At 39.2% G+C, this 26,430-nt stretch overlaps 1 protein-coding gene across 1 annotated transcript in view; it reads right to left on the bottom strand.

Moving 5' to 3' along the window:
- Positions 1-5,011: 5,011 nt before the first annotated feature.
- Positions 5,012-26,430, bottom strand: part of SLC28A3 (solute carrier family 28 member 3) — a 37,737-nt gene continuing 16,318 nt past the window's right edge. The window contains exons 6-18 of the mRNA XM_058043683.1: positions 24,805-24,949; positions 23,395-23,508; positions 21,941-22,018; positions 17,399-17,479; positions 16,355-16,435; positions 15,232-15,357; positions 14,789-14,919; positions 13,856-14,024; positions 12,043-12,240; positions 9,379-9,460; positions 8,456-8,554; positions 6,515-6,638; positions 5,012-5,114 (exon numbers count right to left, since the gene is read on the bottom strand). Of these exons, the coding sequence (XP_057899666.1) occupies positions 5,012-5,114; positions 6,515-6,638; positions 8,456-8,554; positions 9,379-9,460; positions 12,043-12,240; positions 13,856-14,024; positions 14,789-14,919; positions 15,232-15,357; positions 16,355-16,435; positions 17,399-17,479; positions 21,941-22,018; positions 23,395-23,508; positions 24,805-24,949 (1,531 nt within the window). The remainder of the gene's footprint in view (positions 5,115-6,514; positions 6,639-8,455; positions 8,555-9,378; positions 9,461-12,042; positions 12,241-13,855; positions 14,025-14,788; positions 14,920-15,231; positions 15,358-16,354; positions 16,436-17,398; positions 17,480-21,940; positions 22,019-23,394; positions 23,509-24,804; positions 24,950-26,430) is intronic.

Below are 26,430 nucleotides of genomic sequence, written 5' to 3'. Positions count from 1 at the left end.
ATTTCCACACAGAGGGAAAAGTTGGGTGGTTCTGCTTCTGACACTGACGGAGCAGTTGGGGTAGTGTACCTGCACGCAGGTTGAGCTCTGTAGTAATGGTATTTTTGCACGGGAATCACTCCCTCCTTTCGTACAATTTTGCTCTTCATATTGCTGCTGTTACTGTTTGTTTTCTTATCTCATTGCTGTTTCCAGTAAGTTGCTTTTATCTCAACTGTGATCTTCACCTTTTGTGCCTCCAATTCTCTTCAGCCACTCACAGGGAGAAGGGGAAATTTGTGGAGGGGAAGCAGGAAGGGAAGCAAGTAATTTGTGGTGTGCTTTGGAGGGTCTCAGTGAGAGCACTACATTGAGGAGTACCATTCCTGAACCATGAGCCACACACAGAGCCAGAACAATTGACTCAAGCTGTTTGAAAGGTTATTCCATATCATATGGTGTCATGCTCAGTTTACAAACTGGGGAGAAGGCTGGCTGGGGGCTGCAGGCTAGGGACTGAGTAGCCACTAGTTAGTGGATAGAAAACAATTGCCTTATGTGTTACTTCTTCTGTACTACTTATTATTATTATTATTATTATTATTATTATTATTATTAGTACTGCCTAAAGCTGTCTTTACCTCAACCCACAATTTTTACCTTTTTTTTTGCTTTGAATTCTCTTCCCTGTCCCAGGTAGCAGCAAAGAATGAACAGGTGACTGCGTGTTGTTTAGCTGCCTGCCAGTTAAATCACAACATACAGTCAACTACTCACTTGTTCAAAAAGGTACATAGGTTGCAACGGCTGCTGTGATATGTGGAATTGGAAAAAGGTTGTTTCTAAAATGTCCTTGTTTTTTCCATCTTCCCCTTATCTTAGCCAATTAAAATAGAAATATTCATGTTACCTGCCAGACATCCCTAATTTACATATTTCAGAACTTTTCTAAATTGGTTCGAGAGAGAACTCAGTCTTACTTTAAGGGTAATTTTCATTGATGTTACATGTTCTGAGCATGATAAAGGCTATACAGTAGATTTCCTGGAACTGTTGCACACAAAACTGCGTAAGTTTTCCTGGAATTATTACCAGTGACTTTTAGTGACTAACATCCTGTGAAAGCTACAGCACAAAGCTATTAGGTATGTACTGACATGCAGTGGGTAGCTTGTGAGGGTGAGAAATTGAGTCATGACACTAATGCTTCATTCACTTGTCACCTTCATTAGTTCCATCCTATTGTGCACTGCCATTCTGATAATTTTAAGGGAAGTTAAACTCCTTTTTTGCAAGACCTTTGAAACAGAGCTACCTCCACATAGACTTCATTATTTATGAATTGACAAAATATTCATTTCCATCTTAGAGCCTCTAGATGTAGTGTGTGTGCTGGGTTTGTGAGGCCAGGTTTGGGTAGTGGAGGAGGAGAGGGAAGTATGCTACAGGGTGGCTTCTTTGAGAAATTACTGTAAGCTTCCTTCATGTCCAATGGAGCCAATGCCAGCTGGCTCAGAGATGGACTTGCCACTGGCCAAAGCCGAGCCCATCAATGACAGTGGTAGTGCCTCTGTGATAACTATCTAAGAGATGGGAAAGAATCTCAAACAGATGAGATTCTTCTCCCAGGCAAAAGAGACGAATGAGAAAATGAGAGGATAAGTCTCCCAGGTTAGTGGAGAAGAAGGGCCAGGAGCTGGTCCAGATAGAGAGCTGAGATTCCCCTGCAGGCCATGGTGCAGCCCAGGGTGAGGCAGCTGTGCCCCTGCAGCCCAGGGATGTCCGTGGGGATGCAGAGATCCACCTGACGCATGCAGAAAAGATCCACCCAAGACCAAGTGGATGCTCAAAGGAAGCTGTGATCCTGTGGGAAGCCCATATTGGAGAGCTCCTGGCAAGATCCATGGCCCCGTGGAAAGAGGAGTTGATGCTGGAGCAGGGTCCTGGTAGGTATGTGGAGAGAGGAGCCCACACTGGAGCAGGTTTGCTGACAGGACATATGATCCTGTTGGGGACTAACAATGAAACAGCCTGTTCCTGAAGGGCTGCACCCCATGGAAGAGACACATGCTAGAGCAGTTAATGAAAAACTGCAGCCCATGGAAGGACTCAAAGGACTCACATTGGAGAAGTTTGTGGAGGATTGTCTGCTATAGTAGGGATTCCACAGTGGAACAGGGGAGGACTGTGAGGATTCCTCTTCCTGAAGAAGAAAGGGTAGAGACATGTGATGAACTCACCACAATCCCGATTCTTCATTACTGTGGGCTGCTGGGTGGTGGGGATGGAGGCAGAGAAAATCATGAGTAAAACTGATCACAAGGCACAGAGGGAGGTCAGGGAGAGTGTTTTTAAGATTTGGTTTTGTTTCTCTGTATCCTACTCTGAACTGATCAATAAACTAAATTAATCTTCCCCAAGAGGAGTCAGTTTTGCCTATGATGGTACTTGGTGAGTGATCTCTCCCTGTCCTTATTTCAAGCCATAGACCTTTCATTGGATATTCTTTCACCTGTACAGCAGAAGAGAAGAATAGAGCAACTTTAGTGGCACCTGGCATCCATCTCACCACAAGGTAAACCCATCACATGTGCTAGCAAGCATTTGATTAAATCAAATGTTTCTTTTGAGGTCCATGATGCAGATTTGTTGCTGCTGGTATTGTCAGAAATGTGTTCCTGGGCACTGATAGTTCAGGGTCCAAGCTGCCAGGGTAACTCCAAGCTGGTGAACTGCACTATTCTGCTTTTTTTGTTGAGAGAAACACAAAGAGTTCTACACTGGACTCCTAGCACCATCAGAAGGACAGAGAGAAAATAGTCACCAGAACACATGATGGTACTTGGTAGCAATTCCCTCCTGCTTTCACTGCTGTTTTTGCTACACCTAAGATGTAATGTCCCACATATATTGTCTTTAGATCAAGCCATCATCAAACCAGGTGGGCAATCTCTTTGAGCAGGTGTAGAGAACTATCATATATATTCTGCAAAAATTGCCTTCCATCTAATCCATCTATAGAGGAGTCTTAAAAAGGAAAAGAAAAACACCACACCTCTTCTGTGGGAGGAAGGCTTCAGCTCTATGAAAAGCTTTTTTAGCAGTTTATACACGATTGTATTTACTAGCACAAGCAGCCCTTTTACCCAGCATACAATTGTGAAATGGAAAGAGCAGCCATTTCAAAAGACTGATATTAAGTAGGATATGGTAGGGAGTAGCAAAGAAGAAGAGTGCCCGTGATGGTTTGTAAAGAGAGCACATGGGGTGTGCTCTTTTTGACAGCGAGAACTAATGTTTCTGATTAATTTTCCTTGAAATAATATATTACTTGGCTTCAGACTCTAAACTTACTTGAAATCCAAACTCTGCTCTAACCAGCATGCTGGATAAAACTCATGGACGAAATCCATGCATTTTCTTTAGGATGGATTCACATTAAATATATGAGCATATATCTGTCCTAATCAGCATTATCAGCATCCTTAAAAACCACTGAAAATTAAGGATGACATTCCTAGGTGGATGAGGCCAAAGAAAAACACCTAACAATATAAAACCAGAGATAAAAAATCACAAGTAGTAGCAATGCTGACATTTATAACTTTTCTGGGGGTTAAGTTAATAAACTTAGCTTTACAGGAAACTAGCACTTTCACAGCAAGTTCAAAAAAATACCCCCTGGAAATAACTGTACTGGCAGCTGTCTAAGCTAATGAACTTGGATTTCCTGGAAAAGATTCTGCAGTAATTAATGAAAGCTCAAAAAATTAGTAATTGCTTTTCCTGAATAGACCATCTGCACAATTTTTATTTGCAGAATGTGTCAGAATTTTCCGATGTTCCTGTAATTTAGTTCTGACCTTTATTCCCAAGCCTTTAGCATTAACAACATCATAGGCTAGTAATCACTCTCTCTCCCTACCTCTGCACAGGACTTACCAGTTTTTGAGTCCATGAAAGTTCTGAAGCTTAAAATCATAACACACTTTCTTCTTCAAAGGGATCCTGTGGAGGTGTCCTACATTAAGCTTGCTTGACAGGGAATAGTCATGGTATGGACCTGATTTTTCCTGCATTTGACAGAGGTCAAATGTGTATAAAAGTTCCTTGTTGGTGACTTCATGATCAATTTTCACAATGGTTAAAAACATAGATTTAAAAGAATTAATATAGGAAACTTGGAGGCTGGACATTTTCATTCATATGAGTTAACTGTAAAGAGTGACCAACTTCCTGCACTCCTGTGGGCAGAAGGAGGACTGTGGCAGGGTTGCTAGCTCCCGGTTTGGGTGCTTCAGTGGCCAAGCTGATGAGGTAGGACAGGTCTGCAGCTCAGTTCATGTGCAGCTATAGCCACCTAGGTATTGGTAGGAATATATATATATATATATATATATATATATATATATATATATATATATATATATATATATATATATATATATATATATATATATATGTATATATCTATATATGTGGATGTATAGAATTATGTCTGCACAAAATGCAGATCTCTCTGCAGAAAAGTAATTTCTCTGCATTTTCTTTTGCAGAAAAGTCATTTCTCTTCATGCAGTAAACAGTAAAGACTTCTTTGCCATCAAAAAGGGCAGAAATAGTATTAGAAATTGATGGTAACTCTGAATATTATTTCTAGTTCATAGCTATCTGTAAGTGGCAGCCAAATCTTCTGAATGTGACTTTCTTCATGCTTATAGCAATTTAATCTGGCAAATTAGTTAGTTTCGGGGTAGAAATAAAAGCAGGAGACTCAGACTTAGAAATGTTCTTCTATTCTGTTTTGTAGTGGGAGAAGAGTTCTGCAGCAAGAGGTGTCTTCCATTTATGCCAGTTTAATTTATAAATAATTCCAGCCAAGTAGAGGAATTGGGCTGGTAAGAGATGAAAAATAAAGATTGCATGGGGAAAATTCACATTCATTGTAGTAAAGCAATTTTTTTATTTCCTCTCTTCCAAGGAACACAGTTCTTATTTATGATCAATCCTGTCAAAAAGATTCAAACTTAACCTAAGTGCAATGAAAAGCAGGTTGACTGAGTATTTGGCAACACACTTTCCAGGAATTGAGACTGTAGTTTCCTCTGGGAAAGATCTCCTCTGAATGATTTGCACTGCGGGAGAAATAAAGCAGAAATCAGATAAAACTCCTTTTCACAGAATCACAGAATTTTGTCATGAGAATCTCTCTCTGCAGTATATGTATGTACACACACACACACACACACACACACGGCAACACACGCTTTCTCCAAAGCAACTTTAGATGTATTAAAATTTTCCTGAGAAACAAAATAGAGAGAAGACTTTCCCAACTCCAGCCAAGTGCCACATCCAGATGTTCTGCCTTTCTATCAGAATAACTTTTGGTTTTTTGTAGCAAGTCCTCATGCCTCTGGTACATCTACCTAGATAACTGAAATGATTGAGTCCTTCATTTCCCTATTCAATATTTTTACATTTTCAAAGCATCTGCTTAACACTGATTCTGCTAAAAATAGAGCAGGTTCTTGTCTTTGTAGCAACATGGTAGATATGAAATTAGTGTTATGAGGAAAAGCTGTAGTAATGAAGAAATAACAATGATTGAATGTACCCAGACATGATATCTGTTGTGTAAGTTCTTCTATTTTCAATAGCAAGAAAAAATGATGAATTAAGAGCATTTATTTCTAAAGTAATTAGTTTTGAAAAAAGAAAAAAAAAGGAGAAGAAAGAAAAAAAGGAAGCATACTAGGACAATTTGAAAGGTTCTTGCCATAACCTAAATACTTTATCTTGAAATATTTTTCTACTTTAAATGCATGTAAAGTTTTCAACATAAACAAGCCTGATTATTATTATCTTTAGTCACACTATAGACAGAAGAGGGAAGGAAGGGAAAGGCTCCTCACTTTTTTTCAGCTATTGCTAACCTCAAATACTAGGTTACCTTGATATTAGTTCAAATATTTGATTTATTTTCTTAGTGTTTGAGATAAACCAAGAATCATCGAGGGCCAACTCCTGGCCCTGCACAGAGCATAATCTCCAAGAGTCTGAGAGCATTGTCCAAATGCTCCTTGAACTCCGTCAGGCTGGTGCTGTGACCATTTCATTGGGGATCCTGTTCTGTGCCCAAACACCCTCTGGGGGAAGAACCTCTTTCTAATACTCAACCTAACCCTCCCCTGACACAGCTTCAGGCCATTCCCTCAGGTCCTGTAACTGGTCACACCAAAGAGGAGAGATCAGTGCTTGACCCTCCTCTCATGAGGAGAAAATTTCAAAATTCAAAGATATTTTGAATTTTCTGTTGATTGTGCAGGTGTTTGTCATGCAATGGAAAAATGCCCCAGAAGAGGAAGACAATTCAAAAGCACTAAAATAGCCATTCCTCTAAAAGACACTAATTCACTGAAAGCAGATGCCAAAGAAAAAAAGCCAAATACAAAAAATAAAAATAACATTAGGTTTTCAGAGAAGATATGAGCTTCCTAAATTTTACTCCCAGAGGATAAAGGGTTCTCAATACCTGGTGAAGAGTTGCTGGCAGCATTCAACTAGCTCTGTGCTGTTGGCAGGGAAATCTGTGAAGTTGGAAGCATTTCCTAACAAGATGTGGCAAGAAGCTTCCAGACTAGGGACAGTCAGCATTCCTGTGAAGTAAGTTACAATTTTCTTAATAAATAATGAAGAGGAAGATAAGATTTGAGAATGTGAGTCATGAAGCCATGATCAAAAAAACCATTCTGTCTGACGCAAAATCACCATTTGAGGTGGTTATGTAAAGGTACAAGGTCAAAACCTTTGAACTGCAGGACTTCTAATCTGAATCATTTTTAAAAACTGAATTAAGTAGCAACCATAACAATTTATCTACTTTTTATATGTAGGAATTAAAGTACAGCAATGGATACACACTTGGATACATTTTGGTTTTCTGCCTCCTTTAATGATATTAATATTGTGTAGTAGAGCCTTTCTCATTGCTGGGCCAGTGTGTTTTCATTAACTAAGAAGAAGCTATGCTGCATTTATAGAAGTGCAAGTAAATACAGAACTTCTTATTTTGTTTTAAATTGAGTTTGCTTTGCTACATATTCTTTAAAATTTCCTACTAATACTAATGTCATCAGTCACTGGAATAATGGAAACACAAAAGTATGAAAGTGATACCTCCTTCTATATGTAATGTTGTAGAACTTGGATATGTTTTTAATACATTCTTATCTTAACTGGGATAATAGAAATTGCTTGGCTTTTCTACTTTCTCCTGAGCATAAGAAAAGCATTTGCCGTGGCAGGAGTGGGTGGAATGCAATTTTCATTCCAAAGCAGATTCTATTATTTTAGAGAGATTTTCTCAGTGGCTGTTCACAATATTATTCTTAAGATCAGTATTGTGAAATGACATATTTTAGTAGAGCTTCCTGGTTCCTCAGTTATGCAGAGTAGTGTCATGTATTAAAATATTATGGACGGCTATGAGACTAATGTTATTTCAAGTTTGTTCTGTAGCCTTCAGAAAATAGTGTGGGCTCAGCTTTAAAATCTGTATGTTTCTGTTGCTACCATGAACACCAAGGCATAGAGAAGTTGGGGTAGAAACGAACATAGTGGTTTTAGCTACATAAAATACCAAGATCTTTCTTCACTGTTGAAATATGACCTTTAACCTTCATCATTCCATGTCATACTAATTTTGTATATCACATGCTCAGGAAAGAGAGCTGGAAAAGGGATTGTGAAGTACTGAGGATAAATTTATAATCTACTGAAACATATAAATGAATTAATCTTCTGAATAATTACTTCGTTCTTTTTAATTTACTCCCTTAAATGTCTGTTGCATTGTGACTTTTCACTCAAATTAAAGCTGAAGTTTTGAAAATAATGATCAGCTGTGGAGTCCCATTTTAGGACTGTTTCACAAGCCTAAGTGCTCTGTGGAAATATTGTCCCCTCAAAATATTGACTTAACATTATGACAAAGAGTTGTTCTCCTTTGTTACTCTTTTACACTCTTTCATTCCATTTTCCTGTTTCTTTTCCAAATTTAGTTCAAAACTTTCCAAAATTGGTTCTCTATTCCTGTATCTAGTGGTGCAGAGGAGGGATTGCAATTCATCTACAAATTGCTTTGTTTATAAGTCACATATTCTGCACAGACAAATAAATCAACAAAAAAACCACAAAACAACAACAACAAAGACCAACAAAAAACCCCAAAAAACTCCCCCATTAAAACACCATACCCCTCTCCTAATAACACAGACATAATAGAAGAACTGAAATATTCACATCTTTTCAAATTCTAGTTTTCAAGAAACTTTTGTCTCATATCAACTTTTAATCCTGCCAAGCAAAAAAAAAAACTTGTGTCTGAGGCAGCCTAGGAGGATATAGTATGGTGCTGGTGCAGTGCCCCATGGTGGTCACTGGCCGTAGGGGACACCAAACCTGAGCACTGTACCTGCCACACAGGCCGTCATGAAACAGGCCACCGTTCCTGCAATCATCGCTCTGAAAGCACCGTCAGCTATTTCCTTCTTTTTTGAGGGAGCAATGCTTGCTAGAAGAAATACAAAGCGTATGTCAAACAGAAATACATATAAGGAAGGTGAATCTACCAGCTTCTGCCCCTGCAGGAGTAATTTTCCACCCTGCAGTTTAAACTAAGGGAAACATGGAGGGAAAATGGGACATTTTTTAGTGGGTTCTTTGAAGGCCAAGTGCCAGTGTTGGCTCTCGCTGTTAACAGGATTGCTTATATTCAAAATGGTAACTTTTGTTTTCTTTGGCAGTTTGCATGTCAGTGCTGGATGATTGCGCCCTTCAGAAGAGTCTGGCCCCATAGCTGGGTTTTGCTGCTCTACACTGCCCCACTGCTGAGCCCACTGTGGCTCCAGGGCAAAGATGACTGCCAGCAATTCTGGCTGCCTGGTGAGGAACTCAGATGGTTTTTCAATTTTTCTTTTTCCGCTGAGATCTGAAAACCTTCTTTTAAAATTCTTTCCCTGTAAGCTTACTGCATATATGTGATATTTTTACAGAAAATAACCAAATTCATCTGTCACACCAGCATGCTATGGAGTTGACCTGCTCCTCCTGAAGCTCATGGGCAGTAGTGGCTCAGGTTCGTGTTTGAGGTCTAAAGAGGGAAGGCTATGAAAAGGGCTTGGTTCCTTCCCCTTGTCTTCAGCGCTTCTCCCAGTACTTCCCACCAAATCCTGTACCCCCCCTCTGGGTGCCCTTACATTCACAATTGAGGGCTAGGTTTTGGCAGAGCAACTGCTCAGCCCCTAATGCTGCTAAGCTTCACCCCCAGCCTTTTCCTTTTGGTGCTTTCTTTGGGATTTGCTCAACAAACAAATTGTCTGTGAGAGTGGTTCTTACTCAGGCCTCCTATTACCAGTCCCAGGGAGCCAAAGTTGGCAAATCCACAGAGAGCATAGGTGGCAATGACTTCAGAGCGAACCTGAAAAACAAAGACACACCCTCTGAGTGGTTTGAAACAGTTCATTGTAATTTAAAGGTCTAAAAACATGGCGCTGTGGCTCTGAGTACAAAAATAACTGTTTTGCTTGGTTGCTGCCCAAGGTGTGGCTTTCAGAAAGGTAGACTTGTTCCCTTGTTGAATGTCACAGGCTTTGATACCCACTACCCATGTGAGGAATGACAAACTATGCAATGATTTTATCTTTCACATATATTGTTGTGCCTTTTTGAAGTGAGTAGTAGTAATTAAAGACAAAAAAATCTTATCTTACTAGTGGCAATTTAACTGCTATTTTCTGAAAGTATGAGTCAGAGAGCAATAACTCAACTTGTTTTTCACAGCTGGATGCCTCTATAAAACTCTTTTGAAACCTCAAGTTTTGGTATGCATCCCTGAATTCTTTGACCCTGAAGAAGCAGAGGGCTCTGTACAAAGCTACTTTGTGCATTCTCCACGCCGTGCAAAGAAGACAAATTTGTCTCCTAGGAAGCGCGTGTTGACAGGCAGAGATTGACATTATGAATTTGGAATCCCCATTAACAGCTTATTTCTGTACTGACTTCTGCCACTTTTCTCCCCTTGGGTAACACCAACTAAGCCTGTACCTCGGAGTAGATACAAGGTTGGCCTTTGCCTCCAGGGAGGGACCGTTCACAGGACATAAAATGGTCCTTTAGGTGAAATCAGGAGGCTTGCAAGGTTTGCCTACAAACCTTGCAAGCCTTCAGATAAATGTAGTTCAGACATTTTGAGAAAGGAGGCAACATATCTCAGCAAATGGATTTTTGTCCCCCTGGCAACTCCGAATTCCTATTTACTGTGGTTTAGGTTAAAATGAGTGAGTGTTCTAGAAGGTTTCCTGTTTATTAGAAGTTCCTCTGGTTTAATTCCTCTTTTATGAACATCAATTTGTAGATACTTTCAATCAATCTGTACAAATGCAGGAAAATGTTTTTCAAGTACCCACTCTACCAGCTTTTCCTAGAAAAAGCTCTGTGTACCCTGCTTTCATTTGCACTCTCCTAGCTCTGAAAACAGGAAGCCATGTAATTAATGACTCAGGTGAAGACACTTGTTTGCTCAGTCTGAGAGAATATCTGTGTGTGAATGAATTAGAGAGCTCTGAAACTGAAGGGAAATTAAAAACAGATGCCAAGCACACCTTCACCTAAACTGTTGTGCTGTAATTATAATGGTTTTCAGCCAATTTTTACCAGCATTATGAATTAAAATTGTTTATGTTTCTCAGAGCTTTTCACTATGGAAGTTAATACAGCTCCTTATAGGTATTAGAAGTGAATGTGAAACTCCTATATGATATCTTATGCAGGAAAAAAAAAAGTTAAATAGAGTTCCTAAGATCTGTGTTTTGAGGCTGCATTCCATACTAAAATAAACCCTTATTCACTCATGCAGGAATTCAGTGTCATTCATTTAGTACAAGGAAGCACAGTTATAGCAGGGCACATCAAAGATCATTCTAGCCCAGAGTTCTATTGCCAGGAATTCCAGGAACACTGGTAATGGATGCTCAGACAAGGATGTGAACATTTGATTGGACTGCTTGGCTTTCTACCTCCACGTGTGAATTATCTTCTGGTAATCAGGAATGCAAATGATCAGGAATTTGTTTTTGGTTTTTAATATAAGAGATGTCCACAGCATCCCATCTGATTCAAAGAATCACGTAAGTGCTGTACAAAATACTTTCTGATCTAAAGGGTTTCTCTACAGTGACAATCTGTCTTGGTTTAAGAAAGAAGGGTCAATGGATGTGTAAAGTTGGATATCATGGTTTTTGTTGCCTGTGCTTGAGACGAATTCAGCATGGGCCATGTGTGTGAATGCCAGATAGTAGAGCAGTCATGTCCACAAAGGTCAGCTTTGATCACTGAATGACCTTTGGCCCCATGCACACATGCAAGATGCCCTTAGCATTGCCTTTCTCAGGGTGCTGTAGTAGGAGCTACATGTCTGTTGGGTAAACTGTGAATGAGAGGTGGGACAAGGCTGGAAAGCTTGATTGAGACAGACTGGTTGGACTCAGTGTTGCAAGGGAGGTGTATGGCATGTACTACATGTCTTTTATTACTGCCCTCTGCAGAGGGAACAATAGCCTACAGCAAAGGTGTGCCAGTAATGCCCCCTGCTAGAGCTTACTGGATGCCTCTCTTCAAGTTTAATGCTTGGACAAACCTTTGAGGGCAGGAGGATCCTCGAGTTCTTCCTCAGGGAGAGTAGCTCATAGAGAAGTATTGAGAATCAGGTAAGAAGAAACTTGCCTTGAAGACAGCCTCTGTCTTAAGAGTGGTGTCCTGTGGGACACTGCATGTTCCCTAAACCCACGCCCTTCTGTCTCTATGCTTGTTCAAGACAGCTAGGGCAATGAGAGTCACAGCAACTGCACAGAGCAATGCTGCACTTTCATAACTTAACTCTGTTGCTCAAAGACATACCTTAGAGTAATATGCAACCATTTTATGCCCATATTAAATAATAAGTCATTTCAACGTTGAAGTATTTGATCAAATAAATCTGTAGGACAGAAAAATGTTACTTACTGTCATATACTGTTTCACACCATTAATGTACATGCTTCCACCCTTTTCTCGGTTTTGAATCAGTTTTGAAAGGCGCTCATAAGCCAAAAATTCATTGAAGAAAGTTTTGTACCCTAGTAGTCCACCGACAATGAAACTGTCTTCCCAGTCTACTCCCATCATGAAAGAGAATGGCATGAAGACATAAGCACAAATGTTCTGCAGAATGTATAAGAAAAAGCAGGTCAAAATAAATGTCAGAAAGCAATATCAGACAGTAACTTTTCTAAACTTAAAATAAGGAAGGTTTTATTTTAGCAGAGGAAAATTGGCCTTCAATTTTTGCTGCCATGAACTCTGGGAGAGTTTTTAATTGTCAGGCATGCTTGAGTACCTTTTAAAACATTAATCAAGACTCTAGATATAACAAAATATTTATATGTCCCTAATTTTATATGTAAAATAAAACAAAGGTTTCTGTGCCATCTTTTCACTCAATAATGGCTTCAAATTGGACACAGTGTTTGACAAAAAGAAGGAAGATTGAACTAAAAGGAGAACTGAGGATTCTAATTCTTCTGCTAGATTAAATCAAATGTGTTAATGAACACGCCTAATTATCAGGTTATTGGACTCCAACTGCTGTAAACAAAAGAGTTGTCTCTGCATAAAAGCTGTGCATCTGACACAATTAAAGCTGTACCTATTTTTCCCTGGCATTATAAGTTTTATGCAAATTGAAAAAGTAATCCCATGTCACAGTATAGATTGTTTCTATATGAGAGAAAATAGCTCCAACTGTGAAAGTTTTTGGTCAGATTGTGGTCAGAGAATGTAATGGAGGTCTTAAAGCAGTTACTATTTCTGGCTGGTTTCTCTGCTCAGAGAAGGTTATGCATTAGTGTCTCCCAAGGGAAAATTGACTGCATGCATCATGTCTGTGTGCCTCAATTCCTCGTGGACTATCTGCCTGTCCAAATCTTACACCACCCAGCAGTTATGAAAATACCAGCCCCTGCACGAGTATGCCTAAGGCATGTGTACTTGTGACTCTCCCCAGCTGTGGGTGTCTGGGGTGCAGTGAGAGATCTGTGAAAGATTAGCAGGGTAATAACTTAGTGGTGCTGAAGCCATATCTGTTATGAGTGGCCATTCATTTCAGCAGCACCTTTAACACAAATAATATCTGTGTTTCTCCCAGGGCTTTTATTAGGGTCTTGCAAAAAAAAAGGGCCATAACCACTGAAACTAGGTGATTGCATTGGGTCAAAAATGACATATTGACCTAGGTTCAAACATTTGCTCTGTTGAGTGATTTGGGTATGGTTTCACTTTGTAATTGTATTGAGAACTAACTGATATGGAGTAAGTCTGGTTTCAGGCAAGTCTGGTCTTTCCCCAGTGTCCCCATATAAGTGAACACAGCAAGCATTAAGGGATTGATGGGACCTTTTGAAGATAAAGGCACTTTTATGTTTAGCTGCAGGAGATGTTAATGGCTTGGCAAGCATGTAGCTGACAGATGTGCAGCACTGCCAAGTCAGAGGAGGCAGGTGCTAGCCTGCTCTGTATAAACATACCCTGGGAGTTAGCAAGAACACCACAGAGGGAAACAGCAGGTGGACTAATAGAAACAGAAATACTTAAATGGCAACAATTTTACTTTAACTGTTAAGAAATTGTTCAGAACATGCAAATAAAAGATGGATTTAGATCATGTTAAAATACAAAATGAGTACAAGAAACAACAACAAACAAACCACACAAGCACTTAAATTTGAGAAACACAAATTATGCGTGTATGTCAGCTGCATGAATAACTTGGAGATCATACCTCAAAGGTCAGCTGTGGATAGTCAAACAAGTTGCCCACCCAAGAAAGGGCTGAGTCAAGGAAGCTCAGCAGGGCCAGGAAGGAGATCACGTTCACGGCGATGTTTGCTACCAGCCCGATGGAGGTAGAGGCACCCTGGCTGGCTGCTTCTAGCAGATTCTTTGATTCACTTTGCCAAGGAAGAGAAAACCAGAGTGTGAACATCTTTAAATTCAAGAACAAATAACAGAACTAAAACGTACACGCACTTGATTAGAATTCTAGTACTAAAGCCGTCTGTACACTCATAGAGAAAATAATGAAGAGGAATGATGATGTGAAGTAGGCTTTTCCTGTCAATCCTCATGGCAGACACTTGAAGCATATGCTTGTGGTGCCCTGAGGATCAATTGTGGTACATTCAGGGTTGAGCAAGATGTCAAAACTGTAGCACTGCTCGTACTAGGCAATGGACACTGCTCTTCTCCCACACAGCCCTTGCAGAAATGCTTGGGTCATTCAGAAGCACATCCTTAGAAGCCTTTTTGCTTTGCCTGTCATTGCCAAGAGAAGTGTGCCTGCAGATGGGCAAAATATTTGCTGCTATTGTGAAATTATTGCTTTGTCTTTGCTTTTTACATGTTTGCATTTGCAGATTCATTACAGAAAAAAGACAATAACATTACAAAAGGGAAAACCTCCTGGCAGGTCACCTCAAGTAGGCATTTCCCTCTTTCTTTGGAGTTTACAGTTTGGCCCAGGTCCTTGGCATATGTTAGATTTTAATGGGGCACACTCACCTGAATTCATAAATCAACCATTTGCAGCATTTAGTCTTTAATTAATTTCTTGCTTGAACATCTACCACATAATGCTCCTAAAATTTATGTGTGAGCAGTTATTATCCAGACCTCATTTTTGCAGTGGTATTAACTAGTACCTAGATCAGCTTACCTTTTTGCCATTTGTATGCCACTCCTCAGAGTTACCAGGGGCTTTTCAGTTTCAGGCCAGAATAATTTGGAGACAGCTAATGATGCTGGTGCTGACATAACAGAAGCAGTCAGTAGGTGGGAGGAGGAAACCTAGAATTCCAGGGGAAAGAAAGTACTCCATGATAACCATAGTATGCACAAACACGTAGGAATGCAATTAATTTTTTTAGTTGTTTGTATGATTTCTCTACAGGATGTCATTAAAAGTTCATATTGCTCATAAGGAAATGAAGAGAATGAGCTGTCAGAAGACCAAGGATTTTTGTGGCTAATTCCTTCAGGGACAAAAAAACCCAAACAGTGGGAATGATTGAGGGATACTTTCAAAGCATTGCAGCTGGGTGAAATATGTAGAAGATTTCAATAAACCATTTATTTTCTAGTTCTTTTCCCCTGTCTTACCCCAAAAGAAATATATGCTCCTAAGACACTTCCAGCAATAGTTGAGAATCCTGCTGTCATGACTGCATGGAGTTCAGATTTGGTGATATATGGTAAGTAGGGCCGTACCAGGAGAGGAGACTCTGTCTGGAAGTGAAAAACAAGCACCAAATTAAGAAATCCTTAATAAAAGCCCAAATATTTCTTTTATTAAGGGCAGAAAAATGAGTGTCTGAATCATACTTTCTTGGGTATCTTTGACTAAGTTAATCCTAGTGCTAGCAAGTACTCCAATTTCAATAGACTGGGGCTTTTTTATCCCAAGAAAGAGAACGTCTGAAGACAATTCTGGCTGGTTCGTTCTGCTGTCTCCCTAAAAAGCACAATGAAGCTGCCAAGAAATTCTATTCCAATTCTGAGTGACTTAGGGACAGCTACAGGTCTGAGCACAGACAAGGCTGTTAGTCAAGTGAAACACGCTCCTCTGGCATGTGTGTACGCACATCCTGGAGGCACTGTCATGCAATGGTGCCACTCTAAATCTTGAAGCAGTGTGATGTGGTGATGCACCACTGCTAAATATCATGTTAATAGTGCATTTGGGCCTGGATGTTAATTGTTGATTTTCTGCATTTCTTCTAAGCTTGGGACAGACATTATTGTAAATGTGGGTTTAATATTTCCCATTAAAGCGAACTGTTAGATGCTGACCACTCTTTTTGTGAACAAGGCTTTATACTGCTAGCCCTGGACCTTAGTTTTCCTCATTGCCTCTCTCTCCTGCCCTTGCCTGCTTTGTATGCCATCTCTTCATACCGCTTGCCTTTTCAACCAAGAAAACCCCCTGAAATTGTTATTGGTTCATAGCTTTGGAGTAGTCTAGCAGGGAGATCTATTATCTACATTTATGCTTGAACTTCTCTTGGGAAAACCTATTGCTTCCCAAAGCCTTTCCACTGTGCATCACTGCCAATATATGAACATACTGCAATTTTGGAAACCGATCATCAGACTTGATGTAGTGGAACCCTAGCTTTGAAAGAGATTGTTTTTCTTAATACACAACTGTTCAATGAGCAGCATTATTTCCCTAAATTCTGTAATATTGTTACATGTTAGCATGTTTCTGTGTGCTCCAGCTCACCTGTCCCACAAATATGTTACCCGCAGCTACCAGAGACTCAACAGGAGTTGTTCCCATGAAGACATGCATTATCCAACCAACCTAAAATTATTTTAAAAAAAGAAACAAAAATTTGTTCTGCCTGTTCCATGCCTTTCTCCAGTTAACCATATCAATCTAAGAGTTCAGAGACATGTTACAATACTTTCCCAGTTAATGATTTCAGCTTAAAGGTACAGCACATTCATGTAATTGGTACATGTTAAAATAAGACAAAAGAGAAGTAATTTAACAGAACTGAAAGTACTCCAGGCTCCTCTGGGCATAAAAATGTTAAACTAAATTAAACAAAGCAGATATTTTGATGTGTTCTTATTACTTATATTCTTGTCCAAAAATACTTGGATCATATGAAAGGAAAAAATGTGAAACTTAGATTAAGGCTAAAAATGCCTCATTACAATTTTAGCACACTAATGTCAGCTAGGCGATGTTCATGATGCCTTTATAACAATTGTGTGAATGTAAAAGGCAAAGAACTGTTAATTTAAGAATATCTTCAAATTAGGTTTAACTACCACCATAGAGGAAGATCTTTTCCCTCATATGACGGGTTTATTGGACAGAGACGACAGAAAGTGGACATGATCTTATATTAGTAGAAAGTAGCACAAGACATAGATGCTGACAGAAATGAACACTTAGAGAGTGAGGTGAAGAACCTGCTTTGATCTTATCTGTGATAGGAAGGTATATGCAATTGCTACTGAAATACTTAGCAGAAATATATTCCCTGTGATTTAATCTCCATCCTGCACTTTAAGGGCTGGGAGAAGGGCAGGCAGAAAGGAAGATTTAAGCAAACATAGCATCTGAGTAACGCTAAAGCTAATCAGGCAAATCTAACAATTAATATGACATAATCAATGAAACCAGACTGAGAGTGCCAATCAAGATTTTGCAATGGTAACATTTGGAAATATTTCCAGGCTATGGCTCCTCTGCATGTGTTCAAAATATTTTCCACACCAGCCAAATGAGCATCTAATTGGCAAAATTGCGTACCTTTCCAACAAGCCACTGCATGAATCCAATGTGGTAAAGCATAGACATAACCGTACTGAAGAAAACCACAATTGGCAATACCTGATGACAAAGACAGAAGATCATTAAAACTTCTACAGTTGTTTCCTTCCTGACCTTCCTGTTTGTGTTATAATTAAATAAACTTCATTTATCTGCATAGCTTTCTAACACAACTGCGATTGTTTAGAAACTGTTTTGCTTAGCATAATATACCTGAGTTTATAGCCATGTTTAAGTCAATTTAAACATTTACATCCTTTAAAAAGAATCTATTTAAAGGTATATATTTACTAAATACAAAAAGTGAATATAGGTCTCTCACAGTGGATACTGAAAAACTAACCTACTCTCTGATGGGCCTAACCCACTCTCTGATGGGCTATCAAAAACCACTCTGACTGGGTTTCACCCTGAATAAAATCAATATGACCTGATTCTCAGGTATGTGAAATACACAGGACACCACCACTTCTGTCCTAGTATACAACAAAAAGAAAAATCTGTCCCCAAAAGGTCCAAAATAGTCAGACAGATTAGTTACAAATAAAACAGTACCACTGTCCTGTGAAAAGGGGAGGCTTCCTAGACCCTTAGTGTGGAGAGACTTATTTGCCCCATAGCATTTAATTTGTCTGTCAGTGTCCCAGGAAAGTTGAGACCCTTGTAGCTGACCAGTTTTTCAGCATCCCTTTAGGGAGACCCTTAACTGAGCAGTCCTGCTGGATTGGAAAGTGGTGTGACTGTCTTGGAGAAACACACCTCCAGCGTGAGGGAGTCCTCTCAGTAGGTCTTGCCCTTTACTAGAGTGTATTACCCACTACCAACTGCCAGCACCCATAAATAATATAATTTCAGGAATAACACTCTTATTAATATAAGATTGTGACATGTTTAGGTTAGAAGATTTTTGCTGATTGTAACTGGCTGCCAAAATATACTTGAAGGAATACACAGGTAGGCTCTAATCCCAAGTTAAATATTCAGGGCACATAGAGCCTGGTTCTTACAAGTTTACAGGTGTCCCTACGGGGAAGAAGACAGGTTCAGCCCATTGACTGATCCCAGCAGTTAAGATGGAGTTTTCCTTAACTTTCCCCTGTTCTCAACTTACTTATATATTATTTCTTTATGTTTATGTGGAGTTTGAGTGACTCTAGTCATACATACATTTGTTACTGATTAGCATAAAATTCTCTCCCGTTGCTTTTAAAGATACAGTGAAAAAGAATGTAGGGTGCATTCCTGCGAGGGTGTTTGTACATCAGGAGCAGGTAACTTTGACATGGAGATGTACATTAATATTATTATTAGGCATTAATGAAGAAAGTTTGTCCAAGGAGAGGGATTTTGCCACAGTTGCTGGCTCAGCAGTGGGACATCTTCCCCTCTTTCCCTGGTATGCTGTTTATAAGCTGATATGTGGTTTATCAGCTACAAAGTACAACCGACTTCCCTTCCCTGCAAGGATTTCCACAGAATCTGGCTGTGGTGCCTCCACTCCACTCCACCTTCCATTCCATCCCCCTCAACAGATGATGGGGAATCATTCTGGAAGGGTTTCAAGTAATGCATCAACCATATTCCATCCAGAAAGCAGCAATTGTGATTTACCCTATAATACAACTCCTGCTCAAATGCGAATATAACCCCTCAGTTTCGTCTAAGTGTATCCCCAGTTACCAGTGCACAGGGCCCGCAGTCATTTTCCCACAACCACGAACACTAGGAAGCTTTCATGTGTGTTCACTAATGACATAATGCATTATAAATAAAATCAAGTAACAGAATGGAAAACAACAAACCACTTTGTTAGTTCAGATCTTTTCAATACATAGACTCTGTGTCTTTCTAGAGGAGAGTTGGTCCTATAAACAATTTTGATAAACATTTAGAAACTCAATTTTGATGATCAGAGCCTTTCACTGAAAGGACAGAGTGCAATTAACCAATACTGTCGTGCTGTTCAACAAGTTAATATAATGCTGCTTTCTCTGGCTTGGTTCCTTGAACCTTTTTCAATTCTGCAGGGACAGTTTGCCATGCAGTAACAGCAGACAGTTTAGTGTAGTAAAATTAGTATCTTTCTCCTCTGCCTTTTCTTTTGTTATTACCATACAGAGGAGGAAGTTAAAATTGTTGGCTGCTCTTAACTCCCTTCCTATTTGTGGCTTGATGTTTAACTTTTTCCCTATTTTCCCTTAAATAAGTTGCTATTGAAGTTTAAGAAATATCCTGCTTTTTCATACACTCCTAAATTTTGACCTTGAAAGCAAAGCTTTTCTCAGGAAACCATAGTTCTCCTGGTGTAAAAAAGAAGCTAGAAATTTAACAGAAGCCTAATTTCATTCTTGCTCAAAGCAAACTTTGTCTTTTGTAGTCAACAGGATAGAAGACTTAATACCAAAAGGTCTTTTCCATTTACTTAAGTACTTGGAAGTGCTTATTTATGTGGGCAAGTGAGTATTTTTTCAGAACTCTGAAACTCTGCATCTGCCTGCCCAAATACATATTTAAAATAAAACTGGTTTATGCATGCAAATATGTGCATTTTTTACTAACTAGTGCTTCCAGAGCCGTGTGCTCAAAGACACTCTGGGACTGACAGAACTTGTTAGAACATATACACGAGTGTGCATATGCACAACTGGGATGTGTCCACTCTGGTAACGTGTCCACTTCACCTGGCAGAAAACTGATGTGTCCCTGCATATTGCTGAGGATGCAGTATGGATACAACTGGACTCCGACAGACATATCCTGTCCCTCATCTAATCCCTGAGGAGCTAAGCATTGTCTTATGGACGATGCTTTGAAATATCTTGGGGCAAGATTCGAAGAGCTCATCACTACGTGCAAACCCATAAAATATCTAAAAGACAAAAAAAAGCACTTTGGACCAACTAAATAAATAAATAACAAGTGTTTCAAGAGAGAACAGGCTGATGTCACTCACTGTTTTTGGAAGAGGGAATTCCCTGTCTAGAGAGGAAGGAGATAGAGCACGTTGATATTGCTGTACACTTGTCTGCAATTCCATTTACCATATTTATATTTCATTTACTATACATATATTCTTATATACATGCAGCTCTGGAAACCAACTGGTTTTCTTGTTTTTCAATATAAGAATAATCTACTTGTACTTGTTATAGAAACAAGGTCTAGGAATTCCATGGTTTTGCTGGCTTGAACCATAGGATAAGACTGATATATGTTTTCCTACACAGAAGCAAACTTTTGGCTGTCTAGTCCCTAGTAATGGCTTTAGTACGCAAAGTATTTTGCATTATCAGTGAGTACTCAGAACCACCTTGAAAAGATCACATTCAAAAAGCATTGCTAAAAACCATGAGAAAAATTACGAGGGGTGGGGGGGAAGAGGGAGGCAAGGGAGGGGGATGGAATTAAATAATTTAATCCCTAAAACATGTAGTAGAGAAACAAATATTTAAGCACTCAAATAAGTAAAATAAATACCTCCCAAAGTAAAGGTAGGAACACCTGGAAAGTGAAACAAAAGGTACAAAAGAACTACTCTTAAAATATAATTCATATTTATTGACAAAATGCCTAAATTTTTTTCCCTTCTAAACTGTCCTGACTGTTCTTAGTAGCAAGCCATTTTACAGATGGCACCTTCTCTCTCAAGTAATGAAAGAGCGAAGTTTGCAGAGCATCTAGGTTGGAATATCACCACAAGAAAAAAATAAGAAAAGGCATGTAAACCCATGGTCAGATATCTGAAATATCAAAAGAATGATCTTCAAGTAAGTCCTAATACATTTCTCATATTTATTTGATGTTTCTTTATTTGCTATTTGCATTGGTTTGGGGTTCCTTTTGCTTTGTATGTTCATGATTCCAGCCTAAGCAGGCATAGTGGCATGAACTTCTGAGAGCAAAACCAGGAAAGATGCTAGAGCAGATTACAGAGCACAGAGCAGATAAACTGTATTCCAGCTATTTCCCAATAAGGTCTCTTAAGAGAGAGATGGGAAATTCCTCTGTGATCTTAGTAATATCATATAATTCTTCCTGCTTATGCAGCTTCCAGCTCTTCCCCCAGGCATGAATAAATACACATCTGGCCTCTCCACTTCTTCAGGGGAAAGTCTGTGAAGCAGTGATCTGTACAGCACTTAAGGGTACAACAGTGTGGCATGGCAGAGCACTTTTAGTCATGGAGAGATGGAGAAGATAGGCAGGAGGTAGTATTTCTGTCAGTGGCCAGGAACAAGCCTTTTAAACTATTCCTTGTAGAAAAATATTCTGAAGTTCTGTAAACATGCAATACATTTTGTTATAATTAGACTAAATAAGTGCAATCTAACTCAGTGTTTGGCAGCGAATTAAAGTGTTCCCAAATTTTCTATTCAGAGTATCACATAATAAGGAATAGTTTACCTGTTGATTTCTCAGGTGACTACATAGGTATCACAAGCCACACAATTTATTTCCCAGCTATACTGTTCCTCTTACCATTGTTTATCTGCCACATAGGGTGTATAGCAACCATCTTACCTTAAAAGCAAAGAAATGATCCGTGTATTTGTCACCAAACACAAACTTGGCACCTGCATCAGAGTACTCCAGAAAAGTCTGGGGACAGAAAGCAAAGTAAATTAGCCATAAGCTCTGGGTACCTGCCAAAACCATACAAAGTACTGCTAGTTATCTTGCAGAAATATGGTGAGGTCCCAGAAGCTTGAGCTCTGATTTGTAGGGGTCCAAGCCTTGCTGACTTTATTTGGCTGAACTGAGGGTATCTGCTCTGTCCTGTTGAGTACCCGACACAATAGAGGCCATAAACTATACTGGAAAAAAATTCACTTTTTAATTCCAATACTGTGGTGCAGTTCTATGCTCCATCTGATGCAAATAAGTACAATGAATTATATAGCTTAAAATAGAGATTTGACAGCTGAAGTAATGAATTTTGAAAGGTGTAGCTAAGAGTAGCCTGAAGGAATCTTCTAGTTCAAATTCTGAATTTTTTACTTCTGAGGAAAATATATGCATTACTGATACAGTTTAAAATGGAGTTAAAGTACAGTTTATAATAGCTACAGTAATTAGTTCTGACAGGATAGACTGTAAGACTTGATAACATGAAGCTATCAAAAGGGGGCACCAGACCTGCTTCACTCAGAGACTGAGAACCTGGTGATAAAACCCAGATGATTCCCACTGCCTGTAGATTAGACAGACATCAGATCTGTGCCTTTACTCCTGCACAGAGACAGTACATTCTGCTCTGTCTGGTTTTACATGTCCTTAATTACCTGTGAAGAAAAGCTGTGAGAATAGTATCCGTGAGGTGAAAAGTCTGAAAGTCCTTCAGAATTGTACGTCTCTGATGTATATTTTGGATATTGCTTATTCACTACCTTACAGTAACTGACTTTTTAAAAACTTTGTGTCTGCAGGGCTGCCTGCGAATGGATCCTGTCCAGTTTCTAGAGACCTCTTCCAGCATGCAAATTTGGATTTTGCCACCTGTATATAGCTGAATTAATTTTCTTATATGTCATGAGGACTATGAAATGTCTCTGTTGCCAGGAATGTTGCTGCTCTGAAGATAATTAGGGTTGTGCCCTGAATCCCAAGGCTTTTCAGCATATTGTGTTTATTGCAAGGATGATTTGGAGTTGAGCAATTTCTAAGAGTTCCTAAGAGTGCCTTGACACAACCGAAATTTGTGTTTCAAGAATGCCAATTTATAACTTCAGGCCAATGATGGCAAAGCCATTAATAAATGGTATTACTCTGACCATTGTATTAACTGAACAAAAAAAAAAAAAAAAAAAGAGAAGGTTGAACTCAGGAAGTCAATAACCTTTCTGAGAATCCATTTTTTCTCAAGAGAAGAAAAAATCAAGGGACAAATGGATCCTTGAACAGCCTGCTTGTATAATGTAAGACTCTCAAGACAAAAAATTACATTAAACAAGCAAAGATTTTGCTCAATAACTTACCTGGATCTGAATGCCTAGCCAGTTAAGTACATCAAAACCCACTTTGGTCCTCAGAATAAGAATCCCAAGAATAAACTGCATTCCTATTCCTGAAAATACTGGTCTCCAAGCAACCTAGATAGACAGAAAAATAAAGAAACTGCTTGTTATTTAAATAAATAATAGTTTACTTTGGATGTTTTTTTAAATAATGTGCGGGGGTAGCCTGACTATACTGCAGAATGGGAGCAGCTGCCAAAACAGGTTGTAGGGGACTTGAATCTTCACATATCTGGACAAAGCATAAGGAGATTTTGCTACAGGGTTTATCCTTGGGTAATTTCAACTCTGCTTATGTCCCCTAGCTTTAAAGACTTTTGATACTTGAGAACTGCTCAGTTTTATGTTGTGATCCATCTTATTAAGGCAGTCATAGGAGAAACTATGGCTGCTTATGATGAGTTCCTCTTCACTGCACTGATGATTCCTGTTCTGCTGCCTCAGAAAACATCTTTGTTTTGTGAAAATTGAATCAAATCACTTACAAAACAAAGAGTTATGATGGCATTCTCTAATTTAATCAGATCATATTTGAGTAACACAAACCAATTAGTTGCAATGAGGGCTCATGGGAGAGCACAAAGCATTTAGAGTATGAGTTTCACCTCAGTTGGGGACAGCAGCTGTTGCAAAGGATATGGCAAGTTCATTAGTCCTTGTTGAGAGGACTTCACCTGTTAAGAAAGTCTCAGCATTGATGGAAGTCATGGTAAGTATTGGGAAAACTTGGTGACCTGAACAATGTATGTATGATTAAAGAAAGAATGCAGAGGTATATGAGGCATGCAAACAGAAGTAAAAGCTGAAGTGGTAATTGTGGTGACTGAATGAAGCCCTTTGTAATACTACAGCAAAATAGAGTGGACATTTCTCATGGAAAATTAAAATAAATGGCATTTTTGATCCTATGGGAGTGGAGGAGCAAAAAGTGAGGACATCAGCTTAGCCCCAGCTGCTGAATTTGCAGTGGAAAATAAGTCTATCATATCTCTGGTTCCAGGCAATTTGTACTGATGTGATAACAATGTCCTCAAATAAGTGACTGTGATGTGCTGAGGACTGTGGTGAGGCTCCTGTGGGTGAAAGCATGGAGAAGTTTCCAGTTTGAACTGTATCAGAGCTGGAACAGAAGGTGGACAGCAGGTTCCCAAATAGTGAGACAGGTGTTGGTACAGCCCCATACATGGTCCTCAACAGCAAAATTACTTTCCTCAGAAGTTAAACACAGTGCTTGGCCTCAGGCAAGGCTATATTCTTACTTTCCCAAATTCTGTTACTCTTACTAGGTTTGGTGCTAGGGTAGGGGAATAGCTTTTTAGATACAGAATAAAAAAAAAATCCCAAAAGGTGCATCATGGAATAAATACTCACTTGGGTTGGATATTTGGAAAAGATAAGCATCAGGATGACATACATCACAAGCCCACCAAAAGAGATTAGCTGACGGGATCCTCGTTTCGTCGTGTCAAAGATGAGCCAGCAGATGATCATTATAATAAGAGCTGCACACAACGCCCTAGGAAATAAAAAGCATCACAATATCCTGAATCAGATGTTTGGGATAATCATTTCCCTTCCCATACCCAGAACATTTACATCTATGTTTGTGAATAAACTCTTTGCACAATGTATTGCACTGAAACTGTAGCTCTACACAAGCAAGAATCTGCCTTTGCTGATGTGCCTCTGGCAATATCCTTTGGTGGCATCTGGAAGAAAAGTATGGGAGGAAACCCAAAAAAACCATGAGTGACTCTAGTCTGAGTGGTATTTCTATTAAATGAAATGTGATATCTTCCTTTCTCACTTTGTCTTCCTTTCCTTTCCCTTCCTTTTCTTTGTTGAATCGTTAGTTCTGGGCAAGAGAGGCTGTGGTATTTATAATTGCACTGTGCTGTTTAGCTGGTGTGCCTATGAAACACACTCTACTGAGGAGCAGGTTATGAACAGCTCTTTTCTTTGTAACCATTTGTAGACTGTTCAGCTATCTCAAAAACAATGACAGGTATTTCTGTGTTTCAGTGTTTCTATGGTTACCACTACCAGAACCACATTAAGCTTATTTATTGAAGGTAATTATTGTAACAGTCTGGAAGGCAACACAATACATCATCCCTATATGGAGAGGAAGCACTGTCCCAAGTCTTTAATGCCAGTTTTGTCTAAGAGTAAGGTTTCTCTGATTTCGGTGGTACCTAGATACATAAGTTTGATCTTTAGATGGGGATTAAAAACATTGCAAGCGAATTCCTCAAAATGGCTTGGCCATTGCAATGCTGACTAACCCTTCCTACACCTGAGAGACTTTCTCTCTGTTGGAAGAAAACAGTTAAGCACCTAACCTGTGATATGTACAATTTAAAGACTGCAGCTCAGGTAATACAGCACTCACTGCCCCCATTTGTTCCATCTGTTCCTCAGGGCTCTCCTGTTCCTTTTGCTCTTTCTCCCAGAGAGGCTGCCAGATCATCTAATGGAAATGCCTCTGTGTGACTGCTCTGTAATATGGCTGCTGAGCAGGACCACAATCTTTAAAACAGCTTTCTTAGCAAAGCCATTTCTAAATCTGAAGAACAATCTAGGACATTATCCTGAATTGAGAATGACTCCTCCTTAAAACTCTTTCTTTCTCAGCTAGTAGGTGACCAAGCTGAAATAGCTGGCCAATTTTGTTTTTCTTTTTAATGATATTTCATATGTTTTTTTTTTTTTTTGTCTATGAGACCCCTTTTTCTCCTTATTTTGCCAGGGATAACTTCAAGATCCCCGGTCACTGCTCAGGAATACTTGAAATAAGTGTCTGACAGGTCTAATTATCTACTATATATCTACCAGATGAATGTCTACTATCCCAAAGGATATGTAAGGTCATACAATCTTATTATGACATTAAATCTGGCTGGCAGGTTTTGATTCCTGAAGGTCAAGTAAAAATTTCTGTGGAAAAGCAGTGTCTAGATAATAGACTCTAATCTTTAGCAGTTTGTAAATGTTAGA

This window comes from Melospiza georgiana, chromosome Z, assembly GCF_028018845.1.
Source record: "Melospiza georgiana isolate bMelGeo1 chromosome Z, bMelGeo1.pri, whole genome shotgun sequence".
Classification (NCBI taxonomy): domain Eukaryota; kingdom Metazoa; phylum Chordata; class Aves; order Passeriformes; family Passerellidae; genus Melospiza; species Melospiza georgiana.
The sequence above is the reverse complement of the archived record's forward strand: the minus strand, read 5'-3'. Positions and strand labels throughout refer to the sequence as shown.